We start from the raw sequence: 22,907 nt of genomic DNA, 5'->3' as shown, positions 1-22,907 counted from the left end.
CTGTACAATCCGCACTAGGCAAGCTCTACACTAATAGAACAAGGCTTGAGTTTAATCCTGAGAAATAGAGAATCACTCTGGCAATTTACCACAAACTGGGCTTTGCCCTGTGGTTCATGTGTTCAGCTCACTGCTATGAAATTTGAACTAGTCTGTCCTATTAAAATAATTGTAGATTTATTTTACAAGTTTTAAAGTGATCATCGGAGGCACGGTTCTGCACTCCATGAATTTCACACCATTTTGTGTTTCTATTCCTTGATGAATTCTTTCAGTGGAACATATCAACCCAAGGGCACTAAAACAGAAAACTGTAGGGTCTATGAGTACTTCATAGCAATGTATGAATTTAAGAGAACTGCACAGTAAAAAGAGATAAAGCTTGTCTCCATGATTCTTGTTTAGCAGTGACCTCTCAAGAGTTGCTAAATTCACAGTATTAACACATACTATAAATAGTTTTGTCTTAAAAATAAGTGTTTAGCCAGTCCTGCCCTGGCACCTGGTGGATATAATAACTCCCAAACCTAAATGCCACGTTATGGGGTGGGGGAGGCACATGTGATGACGAAGGCTCCTGCGGCAGCTGTCTGACCTTCGTCTAATTTGTGCCTGCCACAATCTCCCTTAGGATCCTAGTTATGCCCCTGCTTCCCACCCTGGTGGCACTCATGGGACTCACGGGGGGAGATCATCAGCTTTAGCTGCGCTGCTGCACTTACCTAAGATTTTGCTAATGTTGGAGTTATGCATGTCGGGGAAGGCCTGAAGGATTTTCCTCCTCTCATCCTTTGCCCAAACCATGAATGCATTCATTGGTCGCTTGATGTGTGGCTCGCTGCTGGCACGGCCGCGGGCGTCCCTGTAGACTCGTGCTTCAGCCACAGTGGCACCTCCTGTTGGCCAACAATAATACTGCTGTAGTTTAGCTGCAGAGCCATTCATTGCTTTACTTCCTGTAATGTCAGGGCAGGAAGAAGAAGATGAATGGAAAGTGTTATTTTGTGGATAATGTCACACAGCTTGCCACCTGGATCAGCTGTTTTCCCCAGGTCTTCCTCTTCTTTTCTAAGTGACTTCTTGGAAGTAGAAGGTAGGTTCAAAGGACAATTCTACAGGCTCTTCTGATGTAGCCCTCAAAGGCACACTAATAATTAATTTTGTGTGTGTTTTATACACCCTACCACATTTACTACAATAAATGGGAGGTGATTATAGAGCAATGAATGACATTACCTTATGGCAAACTTTCCTGCTATAATTCCTTTCTTCAAAAGCATGCTCTTACCAGTCATTTTAGACTCATTTGCCCCAGATCACAACCACTCTATATGTTTACCCCAAATAGAATTGTTTTTCACAATATTGTGTTCACCTGCGCTCTTCTCACTGCCTAGAAGACCCTTCTCCTACTCCTTCATGCTAAATCCCATTCATCCTTCAATGTTGACATGTTTTATGATTGAATGAATTAATTCTATGAAAAATATTAATTGAGCAATTACTGTAACCTAGGTTTTATGCCAGGTGCTAAGGAGACCTGGTAAATAAAACAGCCTCTGCTTCTAAGGAGCTCACAGTTGAGAGTAAGGATAGACAATGATAACAAAGAGGGTAAGAGGTGCTACTATACTGATGTTAACCGGGCACCAAAAGAGCACCAGACAGAATGGTCAGCTAGCGTTTCCTAGGAGATGTCTAAACTGAGTCTTCAAGGATGAATAGGAATCAGCAAGTGAGTGGGAGAGGGAGTAAAGTCCGATGGGAAGGGTAATTCAGGCTAAAGGAACAGAATTTGCAATGATGTTCCCCAGGCTGCACTCAGTCCTCCTGCTTTCAGGAGACATGCCCCATAGTAATTACTGTTTATGTGAGTATCTCCCTCCTTTCCACTCCTCTCAGGAATATGAGATACCTAAAGTTAGTGATTATGCTGTACTCATTCTTGTATCCTCAGGATTTTTCACATAACAGATAATAAAATATTCATTAAGCAAAGATTATTTGGTTTTGAACTCATATGCAAAAGTCATAGACTAAGAGGCATTTATTTCAAGCATCCTGTTCTATTTTTCTGTTTAAGTGTAGTTCTTTAACATCTATGAAACTATGCCTAAATTCCTGATGTTTTATAATTTCCAAAGAGCTGACTCTAGTAACATACGAGATTGAAAGCTCCTTGAAGATAGGACAAGGGCTGGGTCTTATTCACTGCTCTATTCCTAGGATTCATTAAAGTACTTGGCACATAGGATTTCAATTAGTAAAATATGTTATATTAATGAATGATTGAATAAATAAATGAATAAATGAACATGGCTCTTACTTGTCTTCATGCACCCTATACCAGGGTGATATACTGATGTATACTTTGTGATGTGGCAACTCCTGAATACCTCCCACAGATTGAGAACTTCTATAATTAAACGCAAAGTGGTCGGACTGATAGCCTCAGACAAGGCTTCTACCGCATAACAGGAAAGCCTATGCCCAGAAGTTTAGAAGCAAAATGTACATTAAAATCAACATTTCTATTTTCTGGAAAAAGTAAATCCTTTCTGCTCAGTGAAGTTATTATACAGGACCAACATGATTCAATCAATCTCTGGCCCTTCCTCTCTATTTTTAGATACCTTGGTTAAGTAGAAATTTGTTTATGTCAAAGCCAGTAATAAATTACAACATTATAGTGCACTATTATTTTAGCAAATATGGTCATCATTTACTGCAAACAAAAGACAGTATAAAAGGGTGGGATTGGCTAACATGAATTTTTTTCTAAACAGGAAGGAGAGCAGAAAGGCTACTTTCTGAAGACTATACAAAAATAACATATTTTCTAAACAGCCCTTCTTTTTGGCCTACTAGATAGAATGATCCTTTACATGAAAAGTCTTAGATCCCAAGATGCATAATTAATATGATAACTTTTGCCACCATACCCACAGTACATTAATTTCATTTAAAATGCACTGACCATACAGGATAAATTGATTTCACTTTATATGGGTTTGACAGCCATGTTTATTGTGCAGTGAAATGTAGTGTAGCTTCCAGCCGACAATATCCATCAACACAGGGCAATATGCTGACTGCTGGGCCAGATGAAGGCATACATTACTCTGGAAGTGAAACACTCATTCAGATACGACAGTGTCTTCTCCTGAGGATCACCATGGTAATTTATGATGCCCTCAGTGCCATTACTTTACAGCTGACATGGATTCAGCAATTTATATACTGACATGCATTCACATAAAAGGAGACAGGTTTGTGGAGAATGTCAGATGCAAAAACATTTCAATATTATTCTAAGTTAACTGCTATGCCACAGGTGATTAACATACGAGACCTGCTTCTTCTGTTGTAGCTTTCTCTTCACCTCTAGCAAAACCAAATAGTCAGCTTCCATTTATTTCTTCATTTAAAATATGTATTTCATTGTAAATGGGAAGTTCTACTGTCCCAAAGACTGACAGAGATCATAGTGGATTTTTAGATGCTAGCTTTAGTATAAACATTCTAGATTCTCTACTTGGTACCAATTGAGTCTCCCAGATATGCCACACATATGCCCAATCTCTCTCCCACTCATGCTATACCACAGTCTTCACATATCCTTCCTACTCTCTTCTACTTTACCAATTTCTACCCTTTTTCTGAGGAACAGAGCTCAAGTCTGACCTCTACCCTGCACTGACCTTTACTTTTCCTCCTACATCACATATTACCTTCAGGAGCTGAAGGATAAGGAATTGATTACACAGCAGTTTTCTGGGACTCACATGAAATGCTTCCAGAAGTTGAAAAATTCAAGCACAGTGCACAGAACAAAAACATGAATTAAAAAGGCAAAGAATAGAAAGTGCTTTAGATCATGTGCACATCTCCTTTTTCTGGTCACCTCTTCTCTCTTCCAGAAGGAGTGAACCACAAATGAATGGGGACATCCTAAACTAAACTAGAAATGTTGTATCAGATGAACCAAGATTTGGGAAGAAGAGATTTACCCAGGGAGGCCAACATTTGAAACTACTTTTAAAGCGAATCTGATACCTGATCAACTACAGCAGCGACTTTTAACACCACACAGATTGCAGTGCCCTTTGCAAAATCATAACTTGGAAAATGTTTTCCTGTTTTTCCTTCTCCCACTCTTCCTATTTTTGCCCCCTTCCTGTTCTATCTCCCAGATACGTAGTACTCTAAAGCTATTTTACGACTATGAAAATTATGCCCAGGAGGTCACTCTCCTTAATTAGAAAGTCAATGAAAACAACAACAAACCAAATTTGCATATAAAAATGGTCTCACCTTTGCTTTCACTGCCACCACTAACATCCTAGAAAGGGAGTCTATCCTTCCCTAGATTTATAATATCTGAGTTAACACCTGGGTAATGTACAGAAAATACAGTAATATAAACCACAAATGCCCCACAAATACATATTGAGGGTTTCCTCTATTCTGTCTTTTTGAAGTGACTATGCCATTTAAGACTTATATGGAATTCATTGAAGCATCCATATGAGTACTATGCAGAAAGATGTTTTCAACGAATATTTCTTAAATATTTTGATAGAAAACATTTCTCAGTATTACTTTTTTTTTTTCATTTAAAGCTGACAACTTATCTATTACTTGAATTTACAATCTAAGTTTGAGTTAAGCTTAGATTCAGAATTTTAAGAAAGTATTAGAGGCTACAAAGTCAAAATAACATTTAGAAAGTGTCCCTAAACTTTGCTTCTGAAACAAAATGGTAAAGGAATTGTTGCCACAGTAGAAATACTTACGATTGTATGTGTGTGTACAAATTCAGAAATTTAAAAATGGAAATTACATACCTGGAAAACCCTTATAAACACATAAGAAAAATTTTATTGCATATTATAAATTGTTTTCAAAACGTATACTATTAATCTGTGTATCTGAAGTCTAAAATTCACTTTGTTATAATTAATTTTAAAAATATGCATATTGTATGATTTCATACTGCTCCATTCATCATTAAGTGCAAAACACCAAACATTTCATTCTTAAATAGCCAATAGTCTGCATCAGAATCCAGAACTTGGAATGGCTCATAATTCTATGAGGCAGCTTCTTCTCCTTTTAATAGCAGCAGAGTCATTTGTGAGTTCAGCGTATGCTTTTTCATGGAAAGCAGTTAGAAGAAGCCTAGACCCACAGCTATGTACCTGGAAACGGCTTTCCAGCTGACCTAAGAGTCTTTAATTGCTAGCAACAGCAGTCCCAAATGACAGTTACTGAAAGGCCAAGAGATCAACAGCACCACAGTAGGCTTCAAGGGAAAGCAAGGTCCCTGTATGTCAGGAGAGGCTGCTCTGTACAACTTCCCCTAGAAGGCTCAAATTGGTTAATTCATCCTTCATCTCCATTTGTGTAAAGGCAAACTTTCAGTTAAAGATAGTTAATCTGCAGAGAGAAAATAGAAATTGCCAAGGCAAAAATCTCCTCAGAAAGCTGTGATTTGAATGATTTAAAGAGAAGACAAAATTGAGTTTTTCCAGGTGGGTTGGAAAGAAGGCCAGTTTCACCATCACAGCCTCTGGAAATGGTCCTGAACTAATCCTGGAGAGGCCCCTTCCTGGTTAAATTCCAAGGGATATCCGAGTGAATGAGTGAGTGCTTGTGCATATAAAAAGTTATCCCTAAGGGAAACTCTGGTTAATTCTATAATGTGCCTAGTAATCATTTATTTATCTATTAATTCCATAAACACTTCTGACACAATTCATATGTACCCAGCATTGTGATGGGGTATACAAAGACAGATAATACATGTACTTTGTTTTTAAGGAATTTGGTCCAATGTGAGAAGACACATAAATTAAAAATTACAAACGATGCTACCAGAGGTAATTTAAAAATACTATTAGAGCAGGGAAAATAAGCTACTAACACAATTGGAGTGGACAGAGATAAATATTAGGGAGGCTTCAAAGTTGAAGTGGTGCTTGAGCGGCATCTTAAAGGAGAAGTAATAATTTACCAGCAGGTATGAATGTGAAACTACTTTGGGCGAGGAAATCAGTGTGAGCAAAGGCACAGTTTATAACAAAAGCAAAGGACAATTTTAGGGAATAAAACGAAGCTGGTGATGGCTTGGGTTTATGTAAAAATGAAAAAGAAAGAGGGGAGTACTAAGAGATGAAACCAGAAAAGCAAATAGGGACCAAATTTGCTAAGCACCTTGAATGCCAAGCTAAGAAATCTTTTAAGGTTTTTAAGCAGAAGAGTAACATAGAAAAAATATGTTCCAGAAGAGATCAGAATGGAAAACTAAATGAGAAATTACCACTGAATAGTCTCAATGATTACCAGTGAATTGATAATAAAGAATAGAGAAAAATAAAGTAACTACCTCTTCAAGGGCCCATTAAAACTTACATTTTATCAGACAGAATTAATGTGATACACGCAAAATATTGGCACAAAAGGTTGTATTATAAAATCAAATTCTGGTAATGGCAGAATAGCTCATATCAGACCTATCCTCCAACAGATAATAAATATAAACTCTGAAAAAAATATGAAAAAAAAAAACAAACAAAAAAAAAAACCATAGGTGTTGAAGATTCCTGAGAGCTACCAAAACTAAACAGAAACTGGAGTGGATTCCATCCTAGAATGAAAGGCATTTTACTAAATGAAATTCTGTTTTCATAGTTTTTCCCATGAAGACACTTCCCAGTCTTCATAGCATGGAGTGGCTAGAATACAAATAGAAACTCAGTCTAATTGGCTTAATGTGTCAGAAGACAGAGTTTGAACTTACAAGTGGCTGCTGATCCCTGAACTTGCCATGTATTTGGAAGACTCAAGTGAACCCAACGATAAAATAGAGCTGTGTATCTGGAAAATCTAAAAAGAGATTTCAACTGATGTCCTTTGCAAGAGAAACAGAATTTGAATTTGAATCCTATCAAGCTAGCAAGAATTCATACACACCTTGGGCTTTCCACTGAAACTCCAGAGGGGCAACTCCTTAGGAATAAATTCTATGTGCCAGGACTAAGGATTTGCCCTAAGACTAAAAACAAAATTGGAAAAGACTCTCCCTAACAATGCAAAAACTAAGTTTCCACAAGTTCAACGTGTACAGCAGGTAATTTAACTCCTTCCTGCCCCCAAAATTAAAATTTTTCAGAGGAAGATAATAGAATACAGAGTATCTACAATGGATAATCCACAACATACAATATATAATAAAAAATTATGAGTTGTACAAAGCAGCAGGAAAATGTGACTCAGAGACCAAAAAATAAAAAATAAATAAATAAAAGGAAGACAAATACTGGCGGAAAATTACCCGAATTTCGTGAGAAACATCAGCTAAGAGGTTTAAGACATTCAGGGAAATGCAGGCCAAATAAATACAAACAAAACCACACCTAGAAACTAGTTAAACTACTGAAAAGCAAAGACAAAGAGAAAATTCCAGAGAAAAGGGACATATTACTCACAGGGAAACAAAATTACAAATAAGGGCTGATTATTCACTAGAAACAATGAAGCCCAGTAGACTATGGAACATCTCTAAAAAAGGAAATAAATTCAGAGTTTTATCCAGTGAACATATGCTTCAAAAATGAATATGAAATATACTCTCAAATGATTAAAAGCTAAAAGAATGAGTTACCAGCAGACAAACACCAAAAGAGATATTTAATGAAATTATTCAAGAGGAAAAGAAATAACACTCAATAAAAACCAGATATACAGAAAGAAAGGAAGAATATCAAAAATGATTTGTGACCATTTTTTTCTTCTCTGGATTTCACTAATAAACAGCTAATTGTTTAATGTTTTTAAAAGGCAAGGAATTATTTAATACAAAATATAACATTGTATTGTGGGATTTATAACATATAAAAAGGTAAAATATGGAACAATAGCATATTACCACAAAAGATGAGTGTATAAATAGAATTAGATTGTTAAAGCTCGTTTTATTTTACATGAAGTGATAAAATTTTGACTGTAAGGATACTCAATTAAGGTTTGATAGTGAATTCTTAGAAAAACTAATTTAAAAAAATACAAAGAGGTCAGGCGAGGTAGTTCATGCCTGCAATTTCAGCACTTTGGGAGGCAGAGGTGGGAGGATCTCTTGAGGTCAGGAGTTCAAGACCAGCCTGGGCAACATACTGAGATTCTGTCTCTACAAAAGGTTCAAAAATTAGCTAGGTATGGTGGCATGCACCTGTAGTTCCAGCTACTCAGGAGGCTGAGGTGGGAGGATTGCTTGAGCCCAGGAGATTGAGGCTGGGCCACAGCACTCCAGCCTGGGTGATGGAACAAGACCTTGACTCAAAACAAAAAACAAACAAACAAAAGTAAAAAATACAAAGAAGTATAGCTAGAAATTCAACAGAGTACTTCAAACAAAAGACCTTAAAAGGGATTCAATTAACACAAAGGAAGGCAGAAGAGGAGAAATTGAAGATGAAAAACTGAGGGAACAAATACAAATAGTGAAAAAATACTAAAGTGTAAGACCTAAGCCCAACAAATTTAATAATTATATTAAACAGAAATAAATCAAATTATCTAATTAAAAGTCAGTGATTTCTCTGAATGGATAAAGAGTAAGAATCAATGAAACAGAAAACAGATATAATAAAGACAACTTACAAAGCCAAGGTTAGAAACTTAAGAAGAACAAAATTAATAAATCCTAAGTAAGATGGGTCAACAGACAAAGAGAGAAGACAAAAATGCCAGTATTTGGACTGAAAGAGGAGATTTCATTGTAGATACTATCCATATTACAAAGATAAAAAGGGAATATTATAAATAACTTAATTTCAATAAATTTGACAACTTAGATAGAATGAACATATTTGTTGAAAGACACAAACTACCAAAATTCACTCAAGAACAAATAGAAAATCTGAATACACTGATAGCTAATCAATCAATTGAATTTATAACCAAGAACTTATCCACAAAGAAAACTGAAGCCTTGAATGGTTTCACTGGTAAGTTCTTTCAAACATTTAAGGAAAATAAGAATAATACTGCATAAAGGTAAGAAAGTAGAGGAAGAAGGAACACTTCTTAAATAAGCTTATGAGGCAGCACACCTTGACAGAGGTTTGAGAATAAGTGCAAAATTTTAAAATAAAATGTTAACAAATTGAATCCAGCCAAATGTAAAAAAATAGATAATACATCATGACCAAATAGAACTTATCTCAGTAATGTGAAATTGGTTTAATATTTGAAATCCAGACAATGTAGCTCATTACATTAACAGAACAAAGGGAAAGAAAACACATGGTAATCACAATAGATTCAGAAAATGGTTTTGACAACATTCAATACTCAATCATGTTGGAAATGCTCAGGAAATTAGTATTAAAAGGAAACTTTCCCAGTCTGATAAAGGGCTTTTAAGAAAAACCTACAGGTAACATCATAATAGTGAACTACCAAATGCTTTCTCCAAAAATGAACAACAAGGCAAAGATGTCCACTCTCACCATTGTTAATCAACAATCAAAAAAATAAAAAACTCATACTTTATATTTTGGGAGGCTAAGGTGGGCAGATCATGAGGTCAGGAGTTCAAGACCAGCCTGACCAACATGGTGAAACCCCGCTCTACTAAAAATACAAAAATTAGCCGGGCGTGGTGTTGTATGCCTGTAATCCCAGCTACTCAGGAGGCTGAGGCAGGAGAATGTCTTGAAACTGGGAGACAGAGGCTGCAGTGAGCCGAGATCGTGCCACTGTACTCCAGGCTGGGCAACAGAGCAAGACTCCATCTCAAAAAAATAAAATAAAATAAAATAAAAAATAAAAAAATAAAAAGCATACAAATTATAAGGGAATAAATGTCATCTGTTCATATATAATTGTTTACATAAAAAATCCTAAGGAATTTACAAAATACTAGAACTGATAAGTGAATTTAACAGTATTGCAATAAACAATAAAAAATACAGAAATCAATCATATTTCTTTATACTAGCAGCAATTAAAAAATAATATTCAAATTTATATATATAGTATCAGATAATAAAATACTTGGGAATAAATTTAACTGAAAAAGGTATTCAAGACATCTACACTAAAAACAATACAACATTTGTGACTTAAAGACCTAAAAAAATGGAGGAATATACCATGTTCATTAATCAGAAGACTCAATATTGTTACAGTGTTATTGTTCTCAAATTTATCTACAGATTCAACCAAATTCCAATAAAAATTATCCAAAGTTTTTTTCATATAAGGTGACAAACTGATTTTAAAATTCATATGAAAAATAAAGCAGCAGGACAAACTAAAACAAACTTGAAGAAAATTAGAGGATTGAAACTACCTTAATGAAAACCAAGGCTGTTAAAGTGGAAAATGATAGTTTTTTCAACAAATACTGCTAGAATAAGTTGATAGATACATTGGGAAAAAATCTTGGATCTTGTATCACACATTATATCCAACAATTAGAGATGAATCATGACTTAAATCCAGAAAGAAAAAACTATAACACTCCTCTAAATATATATAAAACAATAATTTAGTGACTTTAAAGTAAAATGACTCTTAGATACAACATATAAATTACTAAATATACAAGAAAACTGTTAAATTAAACTTTATAAAAATTACAACTCTGCTTATCAAAAGTCATTGTTAAAAAAAATAAAATGTCAAAGCGCATACTGGAAAAAATATTCAGAACACACATGTCTGACAAGAACTTGCATCCAGGATACATATAAAGAATGACCAAAAACCTCTAATTTTAAAACGGACAATAGACTTAAATGAACATTTTTATAAAAAAGGATATAGATATGGCCAATAAGCAGATGAAAAGGTATTCCCTATCATTAATCATCAGAAAAATGCAAATTGAAATCACAGTGAGATGCATTTCACATCCACTGGAATGGCTTAAGTGCTAAATGTTGGCAAGGATAGGGAACAATTGTAACTCTAATATACTGGTGGTGAAAGTATAAAACAGCATAACCATTTTCTGGCAATTTCTTCTAATTAAAATGCATATTTGCATATGACCCAGCAACCAAATTAAAATTTCTGTCAAAAATAGACTTATATAAGAATATGACAGCAGTTTTATTAATAATAGAAAAAAGGAAAATAACTGGAGAATGAACAAATTGTGATATATCCATACAATGGAATACTACTCAAAATAAAACTGTTTTAACTCTTAGTTTAAAAAAGGCAAAAATGACAACAAAATAACTGCACAAAAAAAGCAGAAAACCAACCATCCAACAAATAAAATGCTCTTTTTTTTGAAAGGTTACTTTTTCTGTGGACCTGAAAAGTAGGTGGCATATTCAGGCCATTGTGAACTCAAAGATAATCTCATTTACAAAAATGAATTATTAAGAACAGCAAAAAAACTATAATTGATTGCTTATGAAGAGAAAGAGACATAAGTATCACTATTGGGTTCCTTGACAGAACTGTTGACAATCACAGTATTTCAGACTACTTCATTTTATTAATAGAATAGTTTTTTCTATTAATAGAAATTTTCTCCTGCGGGATTCTGAAGAGTGACATAATACATTTGATAGTCCCTTATTTGAGTTAATAGAGAAAATGATACTGAATGCATTAGAAACAAAAATGCAGAAGATGAAATTTTAGAAGGGGATTGAAATTAGAAAAGAGAGTATTAATACTACACAGATTTGATTTTTCACCATATTTATCCTACCAAATTTATCTTAATACAATAGAGGTCAAATTCATTGTGTTGACTGATAGATGTCCCTCTATAATTATGGAAACCTACTGCTAACTTATCATTCCTGTTCTGCCAGAATGTGAACTTACTTTCATTATAGGAAGGCTGCTTGGATTTCAAGTTTGATTTCTTCTTGCAAAAAAAAGAAAAAGGATTTGGCTATCCTAGTGGTTTATTTGGCAGGCAAAATACATTCCATGGCTGAGCAAGAGCCTTAATCATTAAGGAAGTGAGGAAGTGATGTGTTCATCTTCTGAGAAGAAAAAATGCCAGAGGTGTAGAGTATGCTTTGTTCTCTGTATCTTTTGTAAAAATTACCTAGATATATTAGCAAAGAGTGACCTACTGATAGGTAAATGACTTAAGGAAGACAAATGCAAAATATGGATACAGAATTCTTCTGAGCTAGCGATTGGTGAATATGCAAGAGCCAACACTACAGGAACAAAAGATGAATTATCTGTGGTACTTTAAATTAAAGTGTTAATTCTTCATTTGCTGAATGTTGAGGAAGACCATAAGTTAATTTTAATATCTTTGTTTTCATCTTAAGGTTCTTTAGCCCTAGTAAAAACAAATCCCTATTTACTTTAACTATTGAAGCTATCTAGATCAATAAATTCACCAAATAAACTAGAGAGAGAGGATGAGAATGTGTGTGTGAGAAAGAGAGAGAGAGAGATATGAATAGAAAGGCCTAGTTATATATAATGTACACATAAAAAATTCCACTGGGCACTTTGGAAACAAACTTTTTATTTTTATTAATTTAATTTAATTTAATTTAATTTTACTTTTTGAGACAGAGTCTCACTCTGTCACCCAGGCTGGAGTGCAGTCGGGTGATCTTGGTTTAATGCAATCTCTGCCTCCTGGGTTGAAGCAATTCTCCTGCCTCAGCCTCCTGAGTAACTGGGATTACAGACGTGAGCCACCAGGCCCAGCTAATCTTGTGTGTGTGTGTGTGTATTTTTAGTAGAGACAGGGTTTCACCATGTTGGCTAGGCTGGTCTTGAACTCCTGGCTTCAAATGATCTCCCTGCCTTGGCCTCCCAAAGTGCTGGGGTTACAGGATGAGCCACTGCTCTCAGCTGGAAACAAACATTTCATTAATCAGAGTACCAAAGTATTTCTTTAAAGAGCAATTTACCTTTTTGATAGACTAGGCCAGAGGTCGGTTTCTAGGATAGGAACACCAGGTGTACTAAGTAACTTTGCATAAAATAATATTTACAAAGTGCTTTCACTAATTACATTATCTTTGTCCTCATTACAATCTTTTAAAATGAGCAGGAAGGCAGATATCTTTTCACCCACTTTATGAATGAGGAAAGTAAGACTCAGAGACATAATAGCACCTTCCCCTGATTAACCAGTTGCTGGTAATACGAAGCAGAGCCAGATCTAGAACCTAGATCTTCTGACTTTCAGCCTAGTACATCACCCCTTCACCAAAGCTACCCCAATCACTATTCGGCAACCTGAAACAACTCTGAATTTCAAAGCCCACCATTTCTTGGCTGGAACATTATTTTCCCCCTTTAAGGATGCCACTTCCCTGCCCAGCTAAGCACATTAGAAGAGCCCATTACCAGTTATGTAGTTGATGCCATTGTCTAATTGTTCTCTGAAATACTGCCCCACCAAAGATGCAAGGGTATGTAGAGAAAGCACTAAGGACTAAAATGATAGCTAGGATTAAAACAATGCTAAATTAATGCATTCCTTGGTTACAGGATTATGAGCAAGTGTTACTGTGGATAAGACTTCTATTTTTTTTTCTATTAGAAACTCCATTCTCTTTAAAAGATCAACAAGAGGAACCAAAGGGAATTCCCTAAGGTCAGCTCTGAGGAAACATAAACCTCTAATTCAATAACTCTGCTACTGCTCTGAAAAAGGGCTTTATTATTGCAACATCCATATGGAGCCAATTGGACATTAATGACTAATCAATCCCTCCCCTTTCTATTCTACTTAAAGTGTCACAAACCATGTTTAGATTAGCCCATTTCCTGCTTAGGATTGCTCAAGATGTCTTTTGTTCTTTCAGGACCAGCCTGATGGAGGCAGCTTAAACAAACACACGACCGGAGTGGCGCAGGAGTTATAAAGTGCCATATGTGAATGAACAAAGGGGCTATACTAAAGCCTTTTGTGGTATTTGTTAATGTTTTTCATCTGAGCTTAAAAAGGCTTAATGACTTTGTGGTGAGCTGATGCATGTGGCTGGTGGCTTTGCAAAATGAAGGAAATTCTAACCAGTGATATACCAGCCTGTATTTTCAAGAGTCTCTTTCTTTCAGTTTTGATGCCTGTGTTTACTTTTTAAAAAATTCTCAAGTTATATTTACTTTACACAGATAGCTAAACAGAGTCCTTTATCTTATTTCAACTACAGAATCCAAGGGCAGCTGGGATAACTTATATTCTTTATTTTAATGACCTGAAGGTAGCATAGAGCATCAAATATTCCGCTTATTATCTATATGCTGTATTTATACATAGGAGGAGGGCTTACAAGCTGTTGAGCCCAGGTAAAAAGGCATCATTTAAGTTTGAACCAGTTCTCAGGACAACTGGGCTCAGGTTCAAGAAGACGCCCTTGGAGAATAAAGAGGCTGGTAAAAAACTGGTAGACTGAATAATTCGTGTTGTTCAGCAGCTTTTGGCTTTATCCAACTCTAGCTCCTGTCATAGACTCTACGTGAAATTAAGAAGTGCAAAGCAAGATGAAGCAGGTCTCAGGAGTTAGTTAACAAAGATACTACTAAATTCATTCTCTCATTTCAATCTTCATCAATTGCCTTAGCCTTCACTATCTTTGCTGGAGTATTATAAAAACTAGCCTTCCAGCTGATATTCTTACACCCAGTTTTAAATCCTTTAACCTCCACTTAAATACCTCCTCCTAATTTCAGCCAGAATGATCTGTCACAAATGCAATTCGGACTAGGCCACTGCTATATTTAAAACACTTCAATGGCTCCCTCATGCCCACAAGATGAAGTTCACACTCCTTAGTACAGCACAGATGGCTCTCCATGACCTAGCCCTCTAACTATGGCTCCAGTACCAGCTCTGGCTATTCTACTTGGAACATTTTTTGTGTTATAACACTGAACTACTTCCAGTTCTCTACACACTGTGTTGAGTGTGTACATACTAGGAATCTGAGTTTTCTCCCTCCTTTCCTGAAATTACCTGGCCATCTTCCAATCACTCATTATTGAAGACTCATCTCAGGGATTATTTATCCCATGAAAGTCTTACCTGGTTGCCAGGTTAGAATAAGTAGCCTAGGCTCTGACAGGTGGTACCCTTTGTGTACCTCCATCTTAACATTTGCCATATTTTATCCAAATTACCAGTTTTATGTACCTACTTTCTTTTAGACTATGTACCCCGAAACAGTGGTAACTGCATTGTGTCTTATCCTTAGCTGCTACCCTTATCCCCAGGGTCTAGTAGCCAGGATGGCATAAGGTAAATACTCAAATGCTTACTAGCACAGTACAGTGGACATTTTCAACAGTGAGAATTTTAGAGGGAGTCTCTAATGCCCACATGTTCTATTAGAACCTGGGAATTTCTGAAATCAAATCTTGTAGAAATTTAATTTTATTTCTTATATTCTGTTAAGTGTCCTTTCTTGAAACATCTATAAAATAAGAATAATTTTGATGTGAAAAATGTACCCATAGTAGTTGTGTGGGACTCACAGATTATTGGTTCCAATCTTACTTTCTTTGATTGACTAGCCATACTGTACAGTTCTGAGATGTCAGCTTCTCTACTTCTAGAAAAACTTTGGAAGGATGGTAAGGCATGTCTGAGATTTTTGGAAATATTAAATCTGAAAACTATTCTAATGATGTAGTGTGTGTGCGAATATATATATATATATATGCATTCAAGTAAGCATACATTAGGACTTCCCTTAAATATCAGATTCATTATAAAATAGATAAAACACACTCACTGAATTAGAGAACTCTAACAGGAGAGGGATGTTAAAGATTACCTAATCCATACTCCTCATTCCAAATGAGGAAACTTTGAGGTTTAGAGAGATTAAAATTGTTCAAGTTTCACAGTTAATAAATGGCAAAATCACAACGGGCACTCAAATGTAACTATCTCAAATTTCACACTTTCCATCAGAATGAATTTCTTCAATGGTCAGCTGAATTGTTTCAATGGCATCCAAACTTAGCTTTTAAAACTCCTAACATGATTAATTTAACTGGCTGGAATCTGTCTTCCATTAGAATGGAAAATGCAGATTATGGGAGCAGCAGAAACTAATTATTTTTTTAAGGTTAGGGTTAAGGAATGAACAGTACTGAAAGGAGATCAAGGATTTTAGAGATCAATCCAATCTGGTGGACCACCAATACTTCTTCACCCTGAGAACTGGTGAAAGTATTTGAAAAGTGCCTAATATTTCTGTGGTTTAATGGATTAAAAAAACTTTCAGTTTCCATTTCTAATTAAAATTTTCTGCTTTTTAATGAAAACTATAGGAAAAAGCTAATCCAACAAAGGCAACCAATTTAGTTGCTCATCTTGGAGAAAAACAGGAGGCAGCATGGCTCAGATGCCATATAGACAGATCTAGGTTTGAATTGTTGATCTGATCTTTCCTAGCTAAGTAGCCTTGGATAAATTATTTTCTTTCTCTAAACTGTAGCTTCATTTCTCTATAAAAGAGAGCTAATAATTTCTACCTTGCAGCATCTTTGTGAGAAATAAATGGGCGTACATGTAAATTTCCTAGCACAGTGACTGGAACCCAATACCTACTCACTAAGCAGTAGTTCCTTTTAGAAATAGGTAGCAGTAATAATGGCAACAGAAGTAGTAGAATGCTTATTCCAGTACCAAGAACATAGCAGGTGCTTAATTCATATGTGTTCCCTTTGTAGACTTTCCTCATACCTGGGTGATGTTTGCTATATTTTACATTCTACTCTTCAGGGAGTTACTAAATAAACTCATAAGTTAACTGAAAAATGCAATTTATTCCTTAATGGAGCCTCTTTTCTTCCAAAATGCTAAAAATATATTTCAAAAGGTTCTCTATGATACAGACTCAAATACAATGACTAGGCATAGGGCTCAACCAAGAAAGACCATCTCACATCTCCGCAGTTCTCATATATGGGAACAGAAGTCAGACCATACTGCTCATACAGAGCCAGAAGAAGAGACCATTATCTTGTGAACCTACAGATCAGCTTTTTAAATAAAGGACTCACTGGAATTACAAAGGATTTGAATTATTGACTATGGAATTAAAATAAATGGAGGGCAATGAAGTTTCAGGGACATTTGACAATTGTTTTTCTTCTTCTCCACGAACAGTTCTGTAGCTGTCCAGCATGGAGCAGCTATTATCCTGTTTCATTTTGTCCCTATGTAGTATCAACCTTCCCACAGAAGAGTCAGCTTATATTGGAACACCATGAGCAATTTCTCCACCACCAAAGTAAAAAAATACATATACATATATTGATACCAGTAAGCTTCAATTTGCATTTCTAAAATAAACTTAAAATGATTGAACATATTGCTTATGAAATGCTTTTTTCCAGGTCTGAGACTTGGGATATTACATCAGAGTTACATGCCATAGCCTATTCCTAAATGTGGCAGTTTATAGTATATAGCAAATGACGATGCATTCTTACATAACCTTTCCCCTCTGGTACTATGACCTAACTTTGGCATCATCATGTTTCAGGTGTAAATACCCATTGAACAAAAACAATTAAAAAGAAAAACCGCACTCCTAAGTGGGAGGCAAAAGTACAAGACTGATCTGTAAGGCATCAATCCGTCACAGTAGACAGTGAAAATCCTACTTATTGGCATCCAGGAGGAGAGGAGGAAAGGAGTTATTTCTAGTATGAGTTTGAATGAAAACCCACCTAACACCAGCTAAGCTTTCTCGTGTTATAACATGGAAAGATATCTACCTGAACATCCTCTCTGAAATAATATTAAAGAGAGCAGAGGAATAAAGGGACTTACAGATCTCCAAAAGCAACCTAACTACTGCATTTCCATTATTCTTAACCTCTCTAGTCTAAATCAGTCTTGAATGATTAAAGGTTAATGCATATTTATTTGGTGGTAAAGTCCAAATTCCTCAGCCTGGTAATCAAGGCCCTCCTTAATATGTCACCCATCTATTTCTGTAACATACTCAATTCAACAAATATTTATTAATTGCAAGTATGTGCAAGGCTTTGTGTTGGGCTTGGTGGAGAAGACAAAGATGAAAAAGATGATTCTTCCCTTCTGGAGTTTTCCTATGAACGTCTATCTGCTTAATGTCTGTGTCTGCTTAGATTATTCCCTCAGCTGAAAGATTTTCCTCTTCTTTTTGCTTATCCAAACCTAGGCTTACCTCCAGCCACACTTCTATCAGGTTTTCCAGAACCATTGCTGTCCACAAAGCACTGCAACTTCCTCCTCTAAATAGCAGCTCTTTTCTGTTTTTTTAATGATGTACTTGAACATTTAATACCTTAAACTACTTTGTTTTTTATGTGTAATAAGCTTGTAATCCCAACTACATTACAAGTTCTTGAAGAATATAATGTGGTCTACATTTTTTAAAAAACCTTTCCCTCCCTGCCCATAACAGTATGGTGTATATAAGAGATAATCAGTAAATTATAACTTGGTTGAACATATGGGTAAAACTGAAGATTGGGCAGCCATAAGTAGGGACAGATCCTGGTTAGAAAGACCTGGTTCCTAGCACCAGAGATTCAGTCTATAGAGACCCACCTCTAAAGAGGCAGAAAATAGACTGCAGATAAGTGAGTACAGGCAGTGATAGACAAGCAGAACAAAACAAGAAGAGCAATCTAGAAAGAGACATTCAAAAATAGTCATGCATTGCTTAACAATGGGGATACCTTAAATGAATCCTTGGGCAATTTTGTCATTGTGCAAACATCATAGAATGTACTTACCAAACCTAGATGGTATAGTCTACTGTACACCTAGGGTATATGGTATAGTCCATCGCTCCTAGACTACAAACACATACAGCATGTTACTGTACTGAATACTATAGGCAATGGCAACACAATGGTATTTGTGTAATTTGTTTAAACATATTTAAACACAGAGTACAGATAAAATATGGTACTGTACTCTTACAGGACCACCATCATATATGTGGGCCATCATTGACTTAAATGTCATTAAGTGGTGCATGACTGTATAAGAACACCTTGGTTATGAAAAGATAGGAAGTCAGTAACAGAAACTGGAGGAGGACTGGGTGGGTACTGACTCTTTGGAAAAAGTTTGAAACACAGTTATCAGAACTTGAAGAGCAGGAAAGGGCCAGTTGGTCAAAGTTTGGTCTCAATTCAAATCCTGACCTTAAACAGAGAGAATTTAAAGCACATTCATAACTAGCCTGATGCTCATTAAATCCCATTACCTTAAGGTTAGGCTGAATTCCACAGCCTGCAGGTAGAAAGTCAAGTGGCTCTTACTGCCAGGAGAGAAGAATCTGGGCAAGGGCCACAATCTCAAAAGCTACAGTCAGTCCAAATATATCAGACAGAACTCTATCAGTCAGGGTTTAATCTAACGTGCTGGTTTATGTGAAGCAGACATACATACCGCTGAGGAAGCGAGGACTGATTTTGTAGTCCTATTAGGAACATATGCTAGCTATTCTTGTCTTGGGTCTAATTTTCATGGTAGATAGTATTAATCTTTCATTGCTCAGTTGCTGTAGCAAGTTGGAGAAGTACAGTCATTACTCAGTATCTGAGAGAGATTAGTTCCAGGACCCCCTACAGATACCAAAATCCTCAGATGCCCAAGTCCTTTATATAAAATGGTGTAGTCCTTGCACATATACCTCCCACATACCTGAAATAATCTCTAGATTACTTATGTTACCTTATAAAATGTAAATACTATGTAAATAGTTGTTACATGGCATCGTTTAGGAAATAATCGCATGGAAAAAAGTCTGTACATGTTCAGTACAGACACAACCAGCCATTTTGTGTGTGTGAAATTTTTTTATCTACCGTTGATTGAATCTACAGATGCAGAACTTGCAGATACAGATGGCAGACTATATTTCTATGTGATTCAGTAATGACATAGACTGGCATTTCTTCCCCAGGGTAAAGAATATTCAGTCAGAAAAGTAGATCTTTTTGAGATAATTATTCATACTGCCGTTGACACTTCTTTAGAAAAGGCAGCCCAATGAGAAACCAGCTATCTGGTAGGGCTAGATTCCTCACTAAAGAGAGGCTGGGTCTTTGATTGGGCTTTGTATCCTAAGCAACAATAAGCAGCAGGTTGAGTTCCTTTTATGGAGTATTAGGAGATGGAGTTATACAAGAATCTTGACATTTCACTATCTTGCCCCATCAGGACTATACATCACTTGGAGGGTTCAATGGAAATTGTTTTCTACCAACATTAAAAGTTATTTGGGAGCTTTTAAGACACAGCAAATATATTTCTTTAAGAGAAGTTTATTTGCTTGTTTAAGAGAGCTGCACTTTATATATAGTGCTGATATAAACTGGTGCACAGGATCCTCTAAAACTGTTTATAACCACAGTAAAATACATTTTTGTGATACTCATACAACAGAGTTAGTCCAGAGCCCAGAGCTTTGTGGACTCTGCTTATATCCTAGCCTCTGTGGCTGTTACTCCTTTTCACCAGGTCTTAAGCCTTCCTCACCACCCATCCTGGCCTCAGTCAACAGTCTGCCAGTTCCATAGAGACGCAATTGCCTATTCATTTCTCTGAAATGCCTGGACACGTTTTAGGTAGCTATGGAAAGCCAGACCCATATGCCCACAGCATAGTTCTAGTTAATGTTCCCTCTGATTTACCGGAGTCTTATCTTTTTACATGTGTAATTTCTCATCTCTTATTCCTGGTATCTAGCAGCTGGATACCTTCTTGGGCAAAAGTATATCATCTCTGATATAATTATATAATAATTATATTTATTTTTATTACTGCATCATCCCTAATTGATACTTATTATATTCTAGTTGCCTTGAAGGTGAATGGTTTCAATTATATAACAGTAAAATAATAAACTTTTAAAAACTGTCAACTAGAATCCATCTAGACCAACTTCCTCATTGACAGATGAGAACATTTAGCGGAAGAAAATGACTTGCCAAGGATGGAACAACCAGAATTTAAGTCTTCTAGCCCTTAAGCAAATATCTGAAGGTGTGTCAAATGAAGAAATGATAAGTTTTATTGCTAGGGTCTACAAATCAGACTGGAACCAATGGGTAGAAGTTACAAGAAAGTGAGGCAAATTTTAGTTATAAATTGTTAACAAACAGCTAATTGAATGAGGATGAGCCTCTCAAGAAGTGGTCAGTATTCTGTCTTCAGACTCTCAGAGACATTTGAACAGACGTAAAACGACTACTTGTCAGGGATATAAGAAGTGATTTCTTGGCCTGAATTACAGATTTGATGACCTCTCTCCTTTATTTCACATTTGAGAATCCAAGAGTTGCAATGTGAGGCACTGTATTCTGGTAGGCTTGAACTAATGATCTTTATGCAGTTATAGCATTTAAACCCCACCCCACATTAGGCTACAGTTTGCCTCTGCTGCCTTGAATGAGTCATGTATCATAGAGTCAATCTTTTCTACCAGGAATAAGGATCTAGGGAGGGTAGGGGAATGAGGAAAACTTCAACACTTTCCAAGTATGTGGATCAAAGAATGAGCAGGATTTTTAAGACAGGGCATTCATATTAAGCAGTGTGTTTTAAAGAAAATAAGAATTATTGCAATCTCTGCTATTTGTCTTAAACAAAGAGCTTAAACTGACAATAATAAAACTATCCTGAGATATAAAACTTAGAAGCAAATGGAGGTACACACACACACACACACACACAAATAAAGCTTCAGAAGGGTAATGTCATCTTGGCTGTGTTCCAGTTGACAAATTCAGTATAAATCTATATAATGCTTCTGAAGAAATGTGAGTGCAATAGTCCCAAAAGAGGGTATTCTTGGTACACATATCTATTTCCATTTGAATCAATGCAAAGTTTTAATACATGGAGGACAGCACATCATTCCAGTTCTGATGCAAGGTCCAACAGTCTGGCCAAAGATAATCCCTTTCAGAGTTCATCCATAAATGCTAGGCTTATCTTTCACTATGCCCCAAATCAAAATGAGGTACAACCTCTCAATAAGGCTGGGACAGAGTAATTGATGTGAAAATTGTTTTAAAGGTGTTAGAAGAATGTTTTCTTAAACAAAACATACAGCAAAACAGAAACAAAAGAAAAGTATCCCTTTAGAAACCCCAGGTATAAGAGAAAAAAGAAACAGGAGGGAAAAGAATATATTTAAAAAGTTGAGTCTCAAATATTGTTGCTGGAGAAAAGGAGAGCCGAGAGAAAGAGGAGGGAGCCCATCTGTGAAGGTAATTGGGAAATACTACTGGAGAGATCTTCTCATTAACAAAAAGAAAAGCTCAAGGAACATGAAAACTCAATTCAGCAAGTGGCACAAATACAACCTCTAAGCCATTACTCTCCTCTTTTACTTCTCTAAAAAAATCCCTAAATGGAACCTATGATAGATAGATTATCTTTCTGAGAAGAAATTCACTCAGTGTTTTATGAAGATTCTAATAATAATCGCAGACTTGGAAAGGACCTTAGATTAAGTCAAATCCAACATACCTCTTTTAAAAGATAAAGAAACATAAGCCCAGAGGTTCTTGTTTTTAGTTGTTTGGCAAAGGAACTTCAACTCAGATCTCCCATTAAACAGGATAGAACTCTTTCTAGTCTATAGGCAACCTTGAAATTAGGAGAGCTGGAACAAGAATTGCACTCTTGCCTAAGCAGAATAAGAAAAGGGGCAATGCCATACGAAAAGTCCATAAAAAGTTCAACAGCTGTTCACTATTCTTAATTATATGGTGACAGACTCAACTAATCAAGCCCTCTCTTCCTTACATGTCCTACATACGAGCTAACAAATTATGTATACTCAATACATGTTAAGACTTCAACTGCTTCAAAGTATAACACAACCTTAAACATGTTTCCTAAGTCCCCGGCACCAGTGAATTTG

At 36.0% G+C, this 22,907-nt stretch overlaps 1 protein-coding gene across 21 annotated transcripts in view; it reads right to left on the bottom strand.

Moving 5' to 3' along the window:
• Nucleotides 1-22,907, bottom strand: part of SOX6 (SRY-box transcription factor 6) — a 705,024-nt gene that overhangs the window by 20,962 nt on the left and 661,155 nt on the right. For 18 of the 21 annotated variants that reach the window (XM_031933892.1, XM_031933891.1, XM_031933893.1 and 15 more), the window contains one exon: nucleotides 723-956. In XM_031933892.1, coding sequence (XP_031789752.1) covers nucleotides 723-956 — 234 coding nt within the window. The remainder of the gene's footprint in view (nucleotides 1-722; nucleotides 957-22,907) is intronic. The other 3 variants (XM_031933898.1, XM_031933900.1, XM_031933905.1) reach the window with 1 other exon arrangement.

Source organism: Piliocolobus tephrosceles, chromosome 13 (assembly GCF_002776525.5).
Source record: "Piliocolobus tephrosceles isolate RC106 chromosome 13, ASM277652v3, whole genome shotgun sequence".
In the NCBI taxonomy this organism is placed as follows: Eukaryota; Metazoa; Chordata; class Mammalia; order Primates; family Cercopithecidae; genus Piliocolobus; species Piliocolobus tephrosceles.
Note: the sequence above shows the minus strand (reverse complement) of the source record. Positions and strands in the feature narration are given on the sequence as shown.